At 40.8% G+C, this 20034-nt stretch overlaps 1 protein-coding gene across 2 annotated transcripts; it reads left to right on the top strand.

The window, feature by feature from the left end:
• Positions 1–313: 313 nt before the first annotated feature.
• Positions 314–19085, top strand: cyth2 (cytohesin 2). 2 transcript variants are annotated; one of them, XM_032558691.1, is made up of 12 exons: positions 314–499; positions 3188–3338; positions 3491–3557; positions 9282–9400; positions 9483–9563; positions 9834–9946; positions 12576–12724; positions 12808–12919; positions 13968–14044; positions 14394–14465; positions 14560–14714; positions 15591–19085. In XM_032558691.1, the coding sequence occupies exons 1-12, from the start codon at positions 433–435 to the stop codon at positions 15676–15678; spliced, it is 1251 nt and encodes a 416-aa protein (XP_032414582.1). In that variant the 5' UTR covers positions 314–432; the 3' UTR covers positions 15679–19085. The 2 variants fall into 2 exon arrangements, with proteins under 2 accessions (XP_032414582.1, XP_032414583.1); XM_032558692.1 differs by lacking the exon at positions 314–499 and having other exon boundaries at positions 3223–3338; positions 3491–3556; positions 9280–9400; positions 12808–12920; positions 13966–14044.
• The last annotated feature ends 949 nt before the right edge of the window (positions 19086–20034 follow it).

Below are 20034 nucleotides of genomic sequence, written 5' to 3'. Positions count from 1 at the left end.
ACCAGTAATATGCTGTTGAACAGGTCAAATTGAGACGTTCATGCACACCTGTTTGCTTGAGTCCATTTTCTTGCCTTTTTTATATTTGAAAATAGCCTATGTTTTCGCTAAACTACGAAATTAGTCGAAAATAAATAATGTAGCTCTTAATGGGTCATTATTTGTTTAAATGTAATTTCTAAACCGGCAGTAATGCGGAATATCTGCCTTCACCCTCGGTTCTTTCCCAATATAAAAAGATAAACTCTGGTTTTATTTTGAAAATGAACTGACCGGAAGTAGACTGGTGTACACTCAGACGCCTCTTCCCGTGTCGCCACCTTCTTTGTCTACGGCCCAACATTTCGACACCGGTGGGGGGGTTGTCTGTTTTTTTCTGTCTCTAGTTTTGAGGATATATTTCCCAATATATCCCCAATTTTCTGACATTTAATGACAGTCGACTCTGAGCTATTTATGCCTAAAAATAAAGCACCAAAAATGGATGACCTGGACTACAGTAAGTGTTCTTATTAAGTCTCTGTTTGCCTGTGGTTCCGGTGGCTAACCGCAGCTAGTCAGGTGTAGCTTGTTGCTTATTTCATCATTCGCGCAGGTTGCCGAAACTCTTCATCCCGAAGCATATTTGCGAGATGACTGTCTTTCTCCGACAACGTGTTTACTACAGTCCACATTCAGAATAAAATCGCAACAGTAATGCTACCTTTGCTGATGAAATATTGATTGTATCGATGGCTGCCCTGCGCGAACTTTACAGCTAATGTCGGTGGATGTTTAGCATCGCCACCAGCCATTGAGTTACAGCTGGTCTATCCTAAAAGGAAATCGTTTCCTAGAAAGCACACTGCAGCTGGTTTAAATTAATGCACAGCTTTCTTTTTCTTTTTTTTTTTGACAGGAGAGACTGTGGGCGTGGCAGCTCATTGTTTTGTGGTTTAAAATAAATCGACTTGTAAAAAATGTGTTGCTGTGAGCACCAATAATTCTAGTTTTAGCATTATTTTTGTTGTTTTTTTTGGCGAAACTGATTAAGTTACAACATTTTAAGCATTTTGTTAATTTTTTTTCCAGCTCAACTTGTTGTTTGTGCTTTTGTTTGCATCTGCTTCTCAGGCAGGATTTGATTCAGCTGGGAATGCGTGTTTTTTTTTTAAATTTATTTATCTTTTACCGTATTGTGCATTAGGATGTTCAACATTAAATGCATCACTAAATGTGGAAATAAACGCATAGTAAAAGAAATAAAGTTTCAACCAACTTACTTAGGAATTGTCTTGTGAACTTTATCAAGATTATGTTTGCTTTTATGCAGCTCTGCTTTAAGCAATATTGATACTACTTGATTATTGGACTGGGTATCATAATTAGTTATTTAGTTAATATAAAAATCTGTTTCATTTATGGTATATATGTGATACACTGCAAAACAGAGGATTTATCTAATATAAATTACTAAAACAAAAACATACTCATTTTATTCTTATAGCACCAATTCACAACAAATTGTAATCTCAAGAAATTAAAAAAATAAATACATTTCAGTTCAATTATACATTAATTCCAGTTATCAAACAGTGCATTTAGTTCAGGTTATTATTCAAATCAGATTGTATCGAGTTATTGGCTTGCAGCGTTCATTTCTTCTGGATGAACATGTAGCGACAGTGGAGAGGAAAAACTTCCTTTTAACAAGAAGAAACCTTCAGCAGAACCAGGGCGAGTACAAGCGGCCGTCTGTTTTGTTTTTGTTTGGGTAGCCAGAGCAGAGACACAAAAAAACATACAGAAGAACTGATGTTGATGTTCAGTGTTGATGAAAAGTAAAAAGGTAGCAGGAAAAGGAGAATGCTGCAGCATTAAATCCGTCGCTGTTTTCCTCCAGGAAGGTTTCACAGCCAAGTAGAAGACCAGACCAGATGTGTCTTCTGTGGAGAGAAAAAGTCAAAATAATAGCAAATAATGCAAATTATAGAGTATTAGAAGAAGAAAGTAGCAAAGTGAAGGAAAATGATCAGTTTGTCTTCCAGTAGCCTAAGCCTAAACCAACATAGCTACAGATGGCTCAGGATATCTTCAGCCCTTTGAATGCTCTCTAAAACTTTTTAGAGCAAGTCGGTTGTAAATGTTTCTCCTGATCAGTTTGATCTGAAAATAAAGTACAAAGGTGATTTATTGAACAGCATGAGACGTTAGTTTGACTTGATAAAGTAGGAGTTTGAGTTGGAATTGTTTCAGTTCCTTGGGTTCAGTTCAGAAAAGCCTATTTTGGAAAAAAAAGAGTAAATATTGGACTTCATAATTAGTAAGTAAGATAGTAAGAAGAAGAATACTCTAAATCCTCACGCCTTCTTTTGCAGTAGCTGACAGAATCTAGTTCTAGACAAATCAAAGCAATTTCAGTGAAAGTTTGTGACTGCAGGTGAACAAAATTTTGGTTAACTCTGGTTATTTTGCAGAAAATATTGTTCAGATTTATTTTCTTTCCAAACTGTTCTCACTTTTATTTAGAAACAGAATGTAAATGACACCAGGGTATTAAAAAACAGTGTGCATAAATCTATATGCTCTGACAATGAAAAACTATTAAAAAAAAAAAATTCCTGCATTATTTTGGATTGCAACCTGGACAATTTTGAGATTTTTGTATTTTTTTCAAGCAGTGAGCTAGCTGTTCTGATTAATCACTGATTCACTTTGGGCTACATTAGGAGAATGGGTTATTAATTAATTTTCATGAAATTTTATTGGCACAGTTATTTGATTTTTTTCTGATTTTCAGTGACTGTTTCATATATGATTAATAAATATTTTATTCCTACCTTCAGTGTTCTCCATTCTTGATTCTTTTTTTTCCCTCCAGGGGGTCTTTTTGTGGGCTCTAGTGTCCCTTATATGAAAGTAGGCTGACAGGAAAGGGGGGAAGACATGCGGCAAATATCGTTGGGTCCGGGAGTCGAATCCGTGACGGCTGCGTCAAGGCCTCCAAATATGGGTCACGCTATCCCCTACGCCACCCTGGCACGCCCCCATTCTTGATTCTTAAGATAATGGAGATTGACTAACAATGCACCTCGTTTCTGTATTTTTACCACCAGAATATATTGCTTTTGACCTAGATTATTTTAGCCCCGTTAACTATTTGTGAAATGCGCTGCAATGCAATCATTCTTCTTCTCTTCCTCTGCAGTCCCGGTAGACCTGAGCCCAGAGGAGCGCTCCGAGCTGGAGGACATCCGCAGGAGGAAGGGTGTCCTCTTGCAGGAGATCCAGAGGCTCAGGGAGGAATTACGAGAGGCAATTTTAGAGGTAGAGGGACTGGAGACCAGTACAGAGGGCAGGTAGATACATTTTTGTGTTCAAATCAACTGAAAGTCTACGATGTAATTAGGATTGATGTGGTTTGACAGGATATGCAAAGTGTTTTAAGAAAAGCATCAAATTTTTCTGCTGTAAAATATTCAGATTCTTACCATTTTTATGCTTTCTTCAGCAAAACTCTACAGAAAAGTAGACATGTGGCTATGGGACGCAAGAAATTCAATATGGACCCAAAAAAGGTAAATGCCTTCTTGGACTTTTGCAGCTGTTCCCTTTCAGTCGATTCACTCGGTACAACACATAGAGTATGGGATATCACGCCCTGCGTGGCCTAACTGAAGACACCTTTAATCACGCCGTAAGGCAAATGACGTGTGATGATGGGTGGCAGGCCCCGCCTGCATATAAATACACCCCCATCACAGTCATTATTCAGTTCTTACGCTCTTCACCTCGCTGAGAACACCTAACTTCAAATCCGTGCTTTCTAGCTGCTGCTAGATAGCATCGCTCTTGTTTTCTTTTCCAAAACTAGCTTAACTGCTCCTGTTGGTGTTAGCTACTGCTGCCTTCTGGTTAGCGTGTCTACCCGCTGAGCGCTAGTTGTTTCTTCGGTTTGTCTATTTTTTTTTTTTTTTTTTTTTTTTGGTTTCGTGGTTCGGGATGAGCACGAAGCAAAAAATGGCGAAGCAGAAGTCTTCCGTTCGCCCCTGTCCTCAGGAGTGCGGCTTCACGCTTCACGAAAAGGACCAGCACGAGGCATGCCCCGTCTGCCTTGGAATTGTCCACGCCAGAAGAGCGTTGTCGGAGCCGACCGCTTGTGCTTTTTGTAGCCAGCTTCGGCGCTCCACGCTTGAACGGCGGGTCAAGTTTGTGCAGAAAGTGCTGGGAGAGGCTACCGTGTCACAACAAGACCCCTTGCTGTCCGAGTCTAGGAATCCGGTTTCGTCCGAGTCTGACGAGGATGAAGGGGCCAAAGCTTCCACTTCCAGCTGGGCAGCCCCTGCTTCCAGCTGGGCAGACCATATGGAGTATGTGGACGGGTTAGCCGAAACGGTACAGGACGCAGCGCCATCTCATTATCACCTCGAGGCTCAGGGTGATGATGACGTGCTAGACATCGGCCTGGAAAGTCACAGTCTTTCGGAAGATGATGACGACTTTTCCGCGGGTCAGTGTCCATCTGCGGCCGCTTCATCCCCGGTGGGTCAGGACGACACATCGTTCCTTTCCCTTTGCCGTCGTGCAGCTGATAAGTTAGACGTCGAGTGGCCCACCCCTCCTCCTGCTCAGAAGGTGTCCCGTTTCACTGGATTCTACCTTCCGACGGAGCCAGCTGCGGTTAAAAACCGCCTGCCCATGTTCCCAGATTTTGTCTCGGAGCTAACGTCGTCCTGGAACAAACCGTTGTCCACGCGTGTTACAGTGCCTGGCTACGGGCAGTATGTGGACCTGGAGGGTGCTGACAAAGCGGGTCTGGTTAATTTACCACCGATGGAGACGTCCTTGGCAGCTTACCTGGCGCCATCATACAACCATGGTGTGGGCGGCTCTGCCACCTTGCCCTCAAAACAATGCAGGTTTTCCGCATCTCAGTTGGAGAAGACCTATCGCGCTCAAGCAACCACTGCTCGCTCCCTGAGCTCGGCCACCATGCTTCAAACTTATCAAGCTATGTGCTTGTCCGAGCTAGGGGCTCAGATGCCTCCTGATAGCCATCTGATCCCCCTCCTAAATGAGATCAGAATCACTGCTGATTATATTCTTCGCACATCCCGCTGTGCTGCGCTCTCACTGGGGAGGGGGATGGCTTCCACAGTGGTTGCTCAGAGACACTTATGGCTAACGCTTTCTGACGTTCCCGATAGGGACAGGGCCATATACCTGGATGAGCCGGTGTCAACAGATGGGCTTTTTGGGCAGTCCCTTGATGCAATCCAAGCGAAGTTCGAGCTTAAGAAAAAGCAAACTGAAGCTCTTCGTTGCATCATCCCCAGACGTGACGCTAGGTCCAGGTCCAACATGAGCGCACGCAAGCCGGTGACGACACCGGCACCACCTAAGAGAGCAGCACCCCCCGCAGCTCTGAACACTACAATTTCACAGCCGTTGAAAAAGCATACTCCCCGCCAGTCGGCTTGGAGCAAAGGCCCCCCTCCGGGTTTTCAACGAGATTTGACGTCTCGGAAGAAAAAGCCTCAGTCATCCTAACGACGTGAGACGGCGTGACAACAGAGAGGCATCAGAAGCAGGGAGACCTGATTGCCGCCACTCATTCGTTTATGCGCAAAAGGCATCTTGTTTGTTCTGTTCAGGGTTCCAGCCCCAAGAGGCGCTGCGTTTTCCTAACACAGTCTCCCAAGCACAACACCCCAACGCACATACAATTTGCACTCTCAGCCCCAGGTTTAAGTGGGCTAAATGTTTCTCAAGTAACGAGAGAAAATGTTCTGAATGTTTGTGTAACTGTTCCACATGTTTCAATAAAGAGTGCAATTCCTTTGCCAAAAAGTCAAAATCAAAGCACTGTGTGCCACAGCGTGCACAACAGTCAAACGGAGCTACTCCTCTCCATCCCAGCAGAGGGCAGCACCTCCCCAACAGTGCATCAGGTCGGCAGTCTGGCTGCACGCGTACCCTTTTGGCGCGCATGCGCACTTTCCCCATGGATAGAAAGGACCGTTGCTACGGGTTACCGGTTGCAGTTCCGGATAAGACCGCCCAGGTTCCAATCAGTTATAAACACAACTGTGGGGACCGAAGCAGCCAGAGTTCTGAGAGACGAAATAAACACGTTGTTGGCAAAAGGAGCAGTGCGTGTGGTTCCCACTTCGGAAGCAAAAAGAGGTTGGTACAGCCGCTATTTTGTTGTTCCGAAGAAGGGAGGTGGGCTACGTCCCATCCTGGATTTAAGAGTGTTAAACAAGCACCTTCGCAAGTTCAAATTCAAAATGTTGACGCTGAGGCAACTTTTGAACGCAGTCGGCCCAGGCGATTGGTTTGCAACAATCGATCTGACGGATGCTTACTTTCACGTAGCAATACACCCAGAACACAGACGTTTTCTGAGGTTTGCTTTCGAGGGAATAGCGTACGAGTACCTGGTCTTACCCTTCGGTCTGTCTCTTGCCCCTCGCACATTTACGAAAATTGTGGAGACAGCGCTAGCCCCTCTCAGAGAAAAGGGAATTCGCATTCTAGCTTATCTGGACGACTGGGCTTTAATAGCCAGTTCCAGAGAGCAGGCTGCAGAACAGCTGCCGCAGGTGCTGTCCCACATTCAAGCGCTGGGTTTCTCGGTAAACTTTCAAAAAAGTTCACTGAACCCGAGTCAACAGTTCTCCTTCCTGGGGCTGGAAATATGCTCCCTGTCAGCTCGAGCTCGTCTCTCAGAGCATCGTGTGACCGCGTTTCATCGATGCCTAGCTCAGTTTCAGTTGGGGTGCAAACTGCGCTTCCAGACTGTCTTGCAGCTGATGGGCATAATGGCCTCCATGATCGCAGTGGTGCCACTCGGACTGTTGAAAATGCGCCCAATACAGCGGTGGACACGCTCTCACCGGCTGTGCACGTCACGGCACCTGCACAGAAGGCTGACGATAACTGCTTCTTGCATGTCAGCCCTTCGCCCATGGAGAGAGCCCGGTCTGCTATACCGTGGGTCTCCAATCGGCAGGGTGTCCTTTCGCAAAGTGTTGTCCACAGATGCCTCTCTGAAGGGGTGGGGGGCAATATGCGATGGCGTTGCGGTGAGGGGGGTCTGGACATTATCCCAATCCAAGCTCCACATAAACTACCTGGAGTTGCGAGCTGTCCTGCTAGCTCTGAGGCATTTTTGCAAGGTTCTGATGAACCAGCATGTTCTGATAAGGACAGACAACACCACTGTGGTGTCCTACATAAACAGACAAGGGGGCACTCATTCACTTCCCTTGCTGAAATTATCTCACAGACTATTGCAGTGGTGCAGCATTCATTTTCTGTCTGTCAAAGCAACTCATATTCCAGGACACCTGAATTTGGGGGCGGATCTGCTGTCAAGGGGAGGCCCACTGGTGAGGGAGTGGAGACTACATCCATCCGTGGTTGTACAGATTTGGCAAAGGTTCGGCAAAGCTTCAGTGGATCTCTTTGCCACCAAAGCCAACACCCACTGTCCCCTATTCTTTTCCATAACGGATCACAGCGCTCCACTGGGAGTGGATGCCCTGGCTCACCCATGGCCCAATGTGCTTCTGTATGCATTTCCCCCAGTGGAAATGATTCTGCCAGTGCTAGAGAGAGTACGCAGATGGGGCCTGTCCTTGATTCTGGTGGCCCCTCGTTGGCCAGCAAAGTCATGGTATGCAGAAATAATCAGCTTGCTGGTAATGAAGCCCTGGAAACTCCCCGCCCGCAGGGATCTCCTCTCCCAGGCAGGGGGGGAAGTATTTCATCCACACCCAGAATTGTGGATGCTACATGCCTACCTGCTGAGAGGTCCAGCTTGTTAGCTAGAGGCCTTCCTTTAGATGTGGTTGCAACCATTCAGAGCTCCAGAGCAGCTTCCACGAGGGGGTTATATGCGTATAAATGGCGTGTTTTTGAACAGTGGTGTCACAGCAAAAACATTTCTCCCTTCCAGTGCTCCATTGTGGATGTTTTGACATTCCTACAGGAGCTAGTGGATAAGGGTCTCTCGTTCTCCACAATTAAAGTTTACTTGGCTTCCATCTCGGCTTGTCATGTTGGTCTTGATGGAGGGACACCAGGTGCTCATCCCCTGGCTGTGCGTTTCTTAAAAGGGGTCTGTAGACTGAGACCAGGGATAAAATCTAATGTTCCTTCCTGGAATCTTACTGTGGTCTTGGACGCTCTTTGTAGCACTCCTTTCGAGCCCCTTGAGTTGGTTGATTTGAAATTTCTATCATATAAGACAGCTCTGCTTCTTGCCTTGGCAACTACAAAACGGGTTGGGGACCTGCATGCACTTTCGGTGCACCCCTCTTGTGTTCAGTTTTCAGCTGATGGTTTAAGGGTCACCTTAAGGCCAAATGCTGCATATCTCCCTAAGGTGATTCCTTTGGATTACAGCACAATGACCATTGAGCTTTCTAGTTTTTATCCCCCTCCTTTTGCTTCTGAAGAGCAAAGAAGGCTGCATTTTCTGTGCCCAGTGCGTGCACTGAGACTTTACATCAATCGTACTCAGAATGTGCGACTGTGTGATCAGCTGTTTGTGTGTTTTGCCAATCCGGCTAGAGGCAAGGCTCTCTCCAGACAGAGACTCTCTCATTGGGTCGTGGAGGCTATTTCTCTGGCTTACAACAGCAAGGGCCTCCCTTTACCTCATGGTGTGAGAGCACATTCAACCAGAGGTGTAGCGGCATCCTGGGCCCTTTTCAGAGGGGTCCCTGTGAGTGACATCTGTGCTGCAGCCAGCTGGTCTTCACCGCACACTTTTGTTCGGTTTTATCGTCTGGATGTGACAGCCCCTTCTGTGGCTCATTCTGTTCTTTCTGCTGGGTTGGAGGTTTCAAACTAGCTCAGTGCTTTTGTCTTAGGTTTGATGGCTGCTCCGCGGGGCGTGTATATATGTCCCATACTCTATGTGTTGTACCGAGTGAATCGACTGAAAGGGAACGTAATGTTATGCATATAACTACTGTTCCCTGAAGGAGAGGAACGAGGTACAACACCTTTTTTCTGCCCCGCCAGTCAGCCTGGCTCGGTGAAGAGCGGCCATCGAACTGAATAATGACTGTGATGGGGGTGTATTTATATGCAGGCGGGGCCTGCCACCCATCATCACACGTCATTTGCCTTACGGCGTGATTAAAGGTGTCTTCAGTTAGGCCACGCAGGGCGTGATATCCCATACTCTATGTGTTGTACCTCGTTCCTCTCCTTCAGGGAACAGTAGTTATATGCATAACATTACGTTTTTGTCACATGCAGCTTTTACTCACCGACTCTTTCTGCAGGGGATTTTGTTTCTGGTGGAAAACGAGCTGCTCAGACACACAGCAGAGGACATCGCACAGTTCTTGTACAAGGGAGAAGGCCTCAACAAGACCGCAATAGGGGATTACCTGGGAGAAAGGTGCATCACGTATAAAAAACCTCATACTTTTCCTGTTTTGTTGTCACGATGATTTGTAAATATAAATGACTTCTTTTTGCAGAGATGACTTCAACATCAAAGTGCTTCAAGCTTTTGTTGACCTCCATGAGTTCACCGACCTTAACCTTGTGCAGGCCCTCAGGTAAACTTCATCCTCTTCTTAGTTTACTACTAAAACAGTAGTTTTAGTAGTAAACTACTAATATACATGACTTATGACTTATACAGTCATTATGACTGTATAATGACTGTATACAGTCATTATTCAGGGAGCAGTAATGCTCAGTAATGGAAAATCCCATGTTTGTCTCTGGTTGGGTTGGGAGAACTTTATGCGACAGGACAGAAACCTGCTTTGATTGCAGAACCTGATCTTTTAGGCTGGATCTCAACCTTGTCCTGTTTTCTACAGACAGTTCCTGTGGAGTTTCCGTTTGCCAGGCGAAGCACAGAAGATTGACAGAATGATGGAGGCCTTTGCTCAGAGATACTGCCACTGCAACCCTGGTGTCTTCCAAAGCACAGGTTATAAAAAACACAACCATCTTTGGTTGTGAAATCTGTCCCGAATGTCATTTTTGGACTTTTTCCAGTTCTGTAAAATCCTGTTTGTTCAAACAAAGTGAAAGTCTTTTTCCAGATATGCTGCCCTCACACTCTCTCTCCCTTACCAGTAATGATTTGCTGATATGTTAACCCACGGAGGCCTTTGTATTCATACCCAGTACCTTTCAATAAGAGCAGTTTGTGTTTTCATTGCTTCCTTGAATTGTTATGAGATGAGGTACATTCTTTCAGTCCTCCTTTGTGTAAAGCAAAAGTAGTTTGGCAGGCTCTGCGGTTTAAATACATGTTGATACAGTCATGCAGATGTTTTCTTTTGAGTTGCATAAATAGAATAAAATAGAAATAACCTTTATTTTCCCTCAGTGGGGAAATTCAGGTGTACCAGTAGCAAAGACACACAAAAATCACACAAAAATTAACAATAAATAAAACAGGACTAAGAATAATAGACTGTACTGCAAGGGAATATTTACAACTTTATTAAATACTGTACAGCTTTACAAAGTAACATCCACTGAGTCAAATAACCTGCCATCGATTTCCAAAATCACACACAAAAAAAAACTCTGGTGTATCAGTACGACTCCACCAGACCGCGCACGGGGTAAAAAGCTTGCAGTGTCCAATTGATCACGTCTCTTAAGATTGCAAGTGGGTTAATAAGGACATATTGCTTAAAATTCTAATTTTTATATTTTTATACCAGGATTTCTACTGCTTCTAAAAGCAGCATAACATAAAAAAGAAGCACCCAGCCAGTTTTTGGCAATAAATTAATGTTTTTTTGTGTATGGAAAAGGAGGTGTTTCAAAAGCCTCCCAATATATGGACACTGCGACGTTACCTAGCAACCCAAGCTGAGGTCCAGCATGTTTGGTCAGCTGGTTTTTAGTGTTTAGTTGTTGATTTACATTCCAGAAACCACTTGCTGCATACTTGATGGTTGTGCAGGAGGCTCCACTTCTGCTTTTCAATGAAGTACGCATTTATAATTGCACATCTGTCTGCAGCCATTTTCACATCTTAGTGTAAAAATTGAGTTTGGGGGCGTGGCCAGCAGCAGCTTATTAGGATTTAAAGTGACAAGACACCATAAAACATCTCATTCTGGAAGGAGCTCAACCACTAGGTGTCACCTAGAGGTCAACCACTAGGTGTCACCCTTTTTTTTTCTTTTTGCCCAGCCTGTAACGGCGGCAAACTGTCTCTGATTCAAACTTTTCTGCCTGAAAAATCTGGGAGAAATCTGACGAAAATCCATTGGTTTTGATCCGAGATGTCGGAAAACCACCTGGGAAAACCAGACTAAAATGTCATTATGCAAAAAAAGGTAATTAACATGTTTTGTAGCTCATAGACGTATCCTAATCTGTTCAAGGAAGAATAATAGGTCACCTTTAACAGAAGTCTTATATCTGTTGGTCCTAAACTTTGACGGATTTGTAATATTAGAAACTTAATTTTCTGTACCCAATATGGAAACAAGTAATTATTTAAAAGTCCAACTGTGGGAAGTTTCTTTTCATGATTGTCTGTCAACAGATTTTACAAGAATGTCTACCACAGAGTTGTAGACTGTCTATAACCTTCCACTCTGTGGTAGAAAATCAATCCTTCGTGTTAAAGATGCATGACTTTGGTTTCAAGTAGTTTCTCCACGTTTCACAGGTTATCTTGGCGCTTTGCCTTCAGTTGAGTGTAAAAGCTGCTCAAGTTCTAATCAAATCAAGCAGCGATCAAATGACTTGACTTGGTTTGACTTTCAGGGTAATGAGATTATCTTTAAAGGTGCAGACTGCACTACATTCATTGTTTGCATTTTTAGTTTGTATAGATGAGGCATTAATCTGGACCAGATTTTTACAGAATTATAAACTTGAGTAAAAGCACCATAGTTAGTGTTTTTACTATTGTTTCATTGTTTTGATATGCATTTGTAAACGCACATGTGGAGGATGAGGACACTGATTCAATTATCCAGATATTTACTAGTCACAATGTTTTACCAGTCTGATATTAATAAGAATCAAGGAATTAATTTTACTACACTTACGAGTTTTGAGATAAATTTAAAGTTGGTGTCAGATAAAATAAGAACGGCAGTGTAAGACATAACATTTTTTTTAGCAGACAGTGGAAAAGTATTTAAAAATATTGACTAGAGGTTGTTTGAAATCAGTAGCAGTTTTAATGTAAATGTACTTATTGCTCTGAATATTATTTCTTTTGCCATTTTGTACTTTATAAAGTAACACAAGCATGCTTGTATTAGCTGGTTAATTATTGGACAGTCTTTCTCTATCTCTTGAGGAACCAGTAATGTGATTGTAAATTGTAGTTGAAAGTAATAGTTCAGTATAAGTTTTAAAATATTCAGTATTGAAGAATGAAGCATTCACCAGTTTGATTTAGATTCTCTGCCAATCTGCATGTCATTAATAAAATGTTTCTGTAAGTGATTTTTGATGGGAAGGAGTAAATGGTGCAAGTTAAGTGCTCCTTGGAGAGCGCCTGGGTTGTAATAAAGTATTGATGGATTCCTTCCTACTCATTTCCTGTCGGTTATTGTTTTCTCTGCTGTCCACAGACACGTGTTACGTGCTTTCGTTTGCCATAATTATGCTGAACACAAGCCTCCATAACCCGAATGTGAGAGACAAACCCGGACTGGACCGTTTCATCTCAATGAACCGCGGGATCAACGACGGGGGAGACCTGCCGGAGGAGCTGCTCAGAGTACGATCAACCTGAGCAGTTGTGTTGGTAGTTTAAGAGTGATTGTATGGTGATCTCATCTTTTCTGGTTTGTTGTGTTTCAGAATCTGTATGAAAGCATTAAAAATGAACCGTTCAAGATCCCGGAGGACGATGGTAACGACCTGACGCACACGTTCTTCAACCCAGACAGAGAGGGCTGGCTGCTTAAGCTTGGTGAGAGTTTTCCCCCCCATCCTGCTTTATCTTGCCTGTAAAGAGGCTCCAAAATTAACATTTTAAGCATTTTTATACTTCCATTTGGGTCTGAACTGCTTCTAAAAACAACAGCCCAAGCACTTAAAAGAAAAACAACCACACAATTTTTGGCAATAAGTTAATGTTTATTGGTGTCTGGAAAATGATCCTTTTCAGAAACCTTCCTATTGTTGAGTCAGAATCAACTGGCACTGCCCCGTTACCTAGCAACCTGAGCTGAGTTCCAGCACGTTTGGTCAGCTGGTTTTACCTTTGTATGCGCTGTCCAATGGTTGCTGGAAAAGACAAGTGTTTAGTTACTGCATTATTGTTGGTTGCGCAGGAGGCTCCGCTTTCGCTTTTCTAAGGTAATTGCACATGTTTTTGTAGCCATTTTCTAAAACTTTATCTAAAAATTATTTTATGCAGAAAATGTAATAAACATGTTTTGTCTAGGCCTGTACTAAGCAGGACACCTTTAACTCCGATCCTGTGTTAATCTGTTACTGCTGATTACGGTTTGTGTTACAGAGATCTGAAGAAAACATGCTTTGTACTGTTCTCTAATCACCTCCAAGGCTTTGTGCTATGTTGAATCTGTCTTCCTGTCTCTGAGGTTTGTTGCCTCCTGGCCTCCAAACACTGCTGTGGTATTAAAACATTGCCATAGCATGTGATGGTGAAGCACAGACTCACTCTCTTGTGCTATGGCAGTCTGGATTTTGTTCTTTCGCATGACGGGGGCCTGTGGTCCGTGTCACTAATACGGTCTCCTTCCCTGTTTCCTTTTGTCTCCCTCTAATTCCTCTTTTTCTCTTTGTCTCTGCTTCTTTCCTGCCATTTCCATGTTCTACTGCTGCTGCTTGTTTTCTCAGGAGGTATGTACTGAAACAGTGTTTAATAAAACGTAGAAACAAGAAATTTGAAGTTTAATTAGTAGGTAGAACATAGATGTTGTAGAGTAGTGCTTATTTAAAAATAAACTCCCTGCTTTCTTTAAATACCTGATTAATTTTTGATCTTGCAGGAGGAAGAGTGAAAACTTGGAAACGCCGATGGTTCATCCTCACAGACAACTGTCTTTATTACTTTGAATACACCACAGTAAGTCTCAGTGTTTGTCACCAATGTCAGACTCCATGCAGGATAAAATAATTACTCTCTTTAAAGTGTTGAGGCGTTTCCTTTAGAATGCTGCTGATCTCAGAAAATTGGAAATTGATTTTACGTCGAGGACCTAAAAGTTCCACAGTTTAAAAAATAAACAATTTATTAAATACACATGTTTTCAATTAAACTAAATAAAAAATAAATCAAATTTTTCATTTAAACTTGTCTTTGTACTAATAAATATACAAATTCCTAAATGTTGAAATTAATAAAACTTGAAATATTTATTTAACAGTGTAGGATATGTAATAATTTTTCTATTTGTTAACTTTTTCACCAACAGGATAAGGAACCACGAGGTATTATTCCCTTGGAAAATCTTAGCATCCGTGAAGTAGAGGACCCAAGAAAGCCTGTGAGTTGCCATCATTTCCTCACTGGAATATCTTATTAGTTTGTTTTTGTAATTTTCCAGCGTCATAACGTCTTTTTCTTATTTTTTTAAACAGAACTGCTTCGAGCTGTACATCCCCAACAACCGCGGACAGCTCATCAAGGCGTGTAAGACGGAGGCTGATGGGAGGGTGGTGGAAGGAAACCACATGGTGTACCGTATCTCTGCACCCACACCGGAGGAGAAGGACGAGTGGATCCACAGCATCAAGTAAGAAAAAGATGACAAACGGGGATAACTGATGCAGTGCTTTGTGAATGTCCGTGTATTTCAATGCGATTTTATTTTCTTATTATTAAAATAATTTTCCTGTCTTTACAATTTAGTGTTGAAAATGCTTGAATTTCAGCTGGTTGTTTTCAAGGTTTGGAAAGTGCTTGAATTCTGCAGAACATCTTTGAAAGTGCTTGATCCATTTTTGTAATAACGTGCAATCTAATGCTTGATTAAAAGCTTAAATTTAGAAAACATTTTTTACAGTTGGACCCAGATATATCAATACGGAAATTTTTTTTCTCACTATAACGATAAATCAGACTAAACTTCTCTTGTTTTACGTCACTTAAAATTACCTAAATTATTTCCATTTGCTTAATGCCAGAGGCAAACATTTGTTAGAGATTTCTTTTGTAACTTTCTTTGAATTTTAGAAGTTTACATACAGTTGGTCTTTTAAAATTGGGTCAAGGCTTTTTGGTTTCTTTTTTTGTGTGAGAGAAACATTTCAAAGTATAACATTTTGTGATATTTTAGTTTAGATTGCCCTTGCTGTAAAATGTAGAATACTATCAACAGTAGTAAATAATATCATATAATAGTGAATTGAAACGGTCTTCTTTAGTTCTTTTGTGTTGTTTTAATCTCCAAAGTGTGGTGCAGGAGAAATTTTAAAACTTACCTTGAAAATACTTGAAAAGTGCTTGAATTTTATTGTGGGTAAAAGTGTACAAACCTTGAATAATGCAGCATTTCTGGTTTTTCTTTCACGAAATATCTGAATTACAGCTGAAAAAATTCAATCTCTTCTACATTTTCATGTGCTAAGATGGAGATTTGTTTCTACCTACCTTTTTTGTTGTTCTTCAGATCTGCGGTCAGTGTGGATCCGTTCTATGAAATGCTTGCTGCCAGGAAGAAACGTATATCACTGAAGAAGAAAGAGGAGCAGCCCTAGGTTACGTCTATGTTCCTCTTCCTCTCACATCATCTCTGCTGCTCGCTCCTCTCTTTAACCTTTCTTCCTCCTCCTCATTCTTCCTGAAAATGCCTCCTCTTCCACTTGCAAGGACCCCTTGCTGTCCCCACCGCCAGGCTCTTTTAAAAAACTGCAACCGGAACGAATGGCTTACCTGCTGAGGCTGCCGTTCACAGTACTGCTGTTGCACTCAACTTAATACAATAATCCCAGAGCACAAACAAATTTTTGCCATCGTCTCACCATCACTCCCACTTAAACAGGCTGGAAAGAATCTTTAAGACTGTATTCACACTAGAAATGATCTTTTTTTTTTGCACACTGGATTGGGGTCTGTTGGCATTTTATACACATCAAATCACTTAATGTAATTGTTTTGTTTTTTCAGATTGCTTTAATTTTTGGGAACGATGTCGAGCAGTTTAAAAGGTTTACCATCTGGGCTGAGAATCGGCATGAATCAAGAAGTCAAAAATCAAGATTTTCCACCTTGGTGTGAATACAGTTTTATTCAGGGTTGCAAGAAGCTGCAGTTTCATGAAGTCCTATTTTATTATCATCAGTGCCGCCTTAATAAGATATTCCCTTTGTTGATTGTGCATAGCCAAGACAAAATGTGAAGTACTAACAATAGGTTTTTATTCTGATAGAGCTGCGAATTTGCAAACTAATTTAATATTCCAAATGGCATAAAATTCACATCCAAACTTAAATACTGAAGCATAGCAAGGTAAATGTTATTAATGTATATTTTCACTGGATTTCATAGTGGAAACACAGCATACAGTATGAACTTTAGCATGTTTCTCAACATGTTTGAGCAATAGCAGAGTAGAGTATTGTTGTCTGGAGGCTTGTTGAATCTTTATCTGTACAGAGCAGCTCTCATCGTGTCTTTTCAGAATTAACGTAACGGCATGAAACACAAGTTTTCTTTTTTTGTGTAGCACTACAACAACTCAACATCTGTTTAATTAACTCTGTCCACCAACCTGGGTTTTGTGAAGTCACAAAGGCAGCTCTTTTCATTGTACACTTTTTGTAAATAGACGTTAGCATATTTGTTTACGAAACACATAGATTTGATTTAATTTATTCTTTATCTTTTGTTAAAATCAGATTTTTTTTGTACGAGCTACTGTTTTACTGCATGTCGATGAACGGAAGGATCAGTCATAGGTACTGATGCATGGTTGACCAAGTTAGTGCACTGATTTGGAAAGTGTTTGTGTTTCCTGGTGACATGGAAAGATAGCATTTAATACTGAAGTTAGTTTGTGCATCAAGTGAGTGATCCTGCTTACCTTTAGAAAATATGAGATTATATGTTTGACTTTTGTTTTTGTTTTTTCCTTCTTGAGGGATTCAAACTCTGTAAAGCACAGACAGAGTTTGATTCTCACACTCTGCTGCTCAGTGTCAAACTTAAAGGGCATATGTCATCATTTTGATAAAATTCTCTGTTTCAATTATGTTCAGGCTTCAGCTAATTTACATTTTATGACTGAAATTCAGAAATGCAAAAGAACAACAACATGCAAATTACATTTTGGGAGCTAAACCCATTCATTAAGATATAAGTAGCGATAGCAAAGTCTTCACTTGAATTTGAGTTCATAAAGGGAATATTTGTTTGTGGTGATTTATCTTCAGAGGTTGAGGAGGTCGGGAGAAATGTTAAGTGGATGAAAACCAAACAAACCAGCACCCCACAGAGAGATTTAAAAGTGCGTGTGATGAGTCCATTCTGAGTGTAATTCACCATCCTGAGCACTTGTAACAAATACTGTAAAAGATAATTTAACCATTCGGATTGATGCTTGAATATCTGTCCCAACATTTTAACTCAGATGTGTACAGGCACATTACGCCCAACAAAATAACTTAGTTTTATTGACACCATCTCCACATGTCCATTTGCTCCACGATATCCTGTTCCACCTTGAAAAGTAACTCCAAGCGGATGCTACACTTTTTAAAATACTGACTTACAACCTATTAGCTACTATCTTCCAACAATCCAATGCATTGGATTGTTGGAATGTCGAAGTAACTGTCAGAGGAAGCTGGTGAATTTTGCTAAGCATCCAGATGTGTTGTTTCGAGGGAAGAAACAACACATCTGGATGGTTGTGGATATCAACAGATGTTTTGCAGCAAAAAAGACACATGAAAAACAAAACCATGACATGTTGATCTTTATGCTCACAAATAGACACAGTCTCCCCGCCGTCTTCCTCCATGTTGTGGTTGTTCCTTCCCTTAAAGCCAAGATTATATCAGATTCTTTTTTCTTTTTTTACACAGTTCAGCCATATTTTCTGCATATTTTTTATTACTCCCTCCAACATAACATATTGCTCGGAAGGTAATAAAAATATTCCCTTTAAAAAGTTTCCCTTTAATAAAACAGTTCATGATTTGTGCCCAACAATAGTTCATTTGACATGTTATCAATAATCTTTTTAAGAAATTCTGCAAAGAATTTGCTCTTTAAAAGTACATTTACTCTTAAAATATGCTACTTTGCTATAAAAACAATGGATTTGTTTAAAATACATTAGTGTATATTAAAAAAAGAACATGATGACATATGCCCTTTAAAGTCTGGGGAAGCTGTTTGAGCTGAAATTTTAATGTTATGTTTGAAATAAAAAGACAGCTAAATGATAAACACTAATAATAAACCATTGATTGAAAACACTCGTATTAAAAGTTTAGATTTGTCTCCAGTCATGGATTTGACCTACTTTAGTGTATTTGTATTTTTGATTCTGGGGGGATGTATGCATTCGCCCAGAATGCAGCACTTTATCAAGTTTAGCATTTTGAGGAAAAAATGCTGTTACTGACCTACTCTAATTCAATATGGCGCCCTCTGCTGGTAATCGCACACACTGCAATATGCTGAGAAATATATAAACATTCTCATCCAACCAGCAGAAACAGTTTCTCACCAACTAGTTTGATGATGGGGATTTATCCTAATTTTCTTATTTCCACTTTGTTTGAGCTTGATTAGCTGACAGATGTTGTGTTGAAATGAAGCCATAAGTCCCAATTTTCTGGCTTCATTTTAATTTGTATGTACATCACCAGGACGGTCCGTCCTTATGATTTTTAACGTTCAAAGTTGCCAAAAAATGGAAACCGTTTCCGGGTAAAAACAAAAATGAATACTGTTAACGACCTTGGTGAAAGAGAAGCTTCTCTCTGCAGACCCACTACGTTCAGAAAATGTTCATTTTGTATTTATTTATTTTTGTTTACTTGGAGGTAAAGATGGATGAATCATCTGTACATGTAGCAAAAGGAAAACCACAACACATTGGTGCCAGTAAAATACTGTGTAACAATAAAAAAGTAAGTGAAAGTAAACAAAACGATTAGTTGTGTCTTGTCTCTTTTTTTTTTTTTTTTTAATAGGGCCTGTTGCACCACCTCACTCTTTAGGGTACAACTTTAGTGCTTGATATTTAAATTATTTTTAAACTTGTCTCAAAGTTAAGTCTTTTTCAAAGTACTTTCACCTTTTGTGATTGTAGCAGGGTTTTATTTTATTTGTCAAAATTGGTTCATTTATTCCTCAACTCCATTTTGTTGAGTCGGTCATTTTCTCCTGACTTTTATGATTATGGTTGCTCTTGTCAGTTGGTGGTCACCATAGCAACCAGTAACTGACGGCTTAGCCTCTTTTTGTTTTTTTTTGGTTGGTGTGATTTGTTGCGTTTTCCCTACAAGTACTATGTTTTAGCATATTTTAGACAAATTAAATTATATACATGGTTTCATGTGAAACTTTGTATATGTTTTTAATTGATAATGTGCATTTTAGTTGTTTAGCTTTTATGTCAACACTTTATTGGGGACCTTTTCTCTGTAGGTTTATTTATTCTATTTTGTTTATTTGTAAAAGGGCAGAAGTTGAAGGACTAATGTTAACCATCAACTTAATTTTCTCTTTTGTTTCTCTGATTATTTTTTGAATGTTTGAATAAATACAGTGAGCCTGAGTGTGACTGTTGTGAAGTCAGACTAATAGATCTAAGATGAACACGAAAATGGGGGAAAATGACGCCAGGTTCCTGATGTCACACACTTCTAGGATGAAATTAGTGGTATTTAAAGATTCAAATATATGTTTTTTCATCCTAGTTTGGTAATATAAATAAATCCTTAGACCAGAGTGTTTTCTCTTGACCATGGCTACTATTTCAACGTTTTGGTCTTTCAGGAGAACACACTCTTGTTTAAAGAGAAAGAAAACTTTCTGAAAATTAAGCAGTAGTTATGTATATGTTATATTTTTTATTTTTATATTTAACTTGTATAGTA

This window comes from Xiphophorus hellerii, chromosome 3, assembly GCF_003331165.1.
Source record: "Xiphophorus hellerii strain 12219 chromosome 3, Xiphophorus_hellerii-4.1, whole genome shotgun sequence".
In the NCBI taxonomy this organism is placed as follows: Eukaryota; Metazoa; Chordata; class Actinopteri; order Cyprinodontiformes; family Poeciliidae; genus Xiphophorus; species Xiphophorus hellerii.
This window is presented reverse-complemented; position numbering and strand designations above follow the sequence as displayed.

What these genes read in the sequence shown, in the direction of transcription:
- cyth2 (XM_032558691.1), top strand. Translation starts at nt 433, where the DNA reads ATGACAGTCGACTCTGAGCTATTTATGCCTAAAAATAAAGCACCAAAA. An exon ending in AACCTTGTGCAGGCCCTCAG is followed by an intron (nt 9,564 to 9,833) that starts GTAAACTTCATC and finishes TGTTTTCTACAG; the next exon opens with ACAGTTCCTGTGGAGTTTCC. An exon ending in TGCCGGAGGAGCTGCTCAGA is followed by an intron (nt 12,725 to 12,807) that starts GTACGATCAACC and finishes GTTGTGTTTCAG; the next exon opens with AATCTGTATGAAAGCATTAA.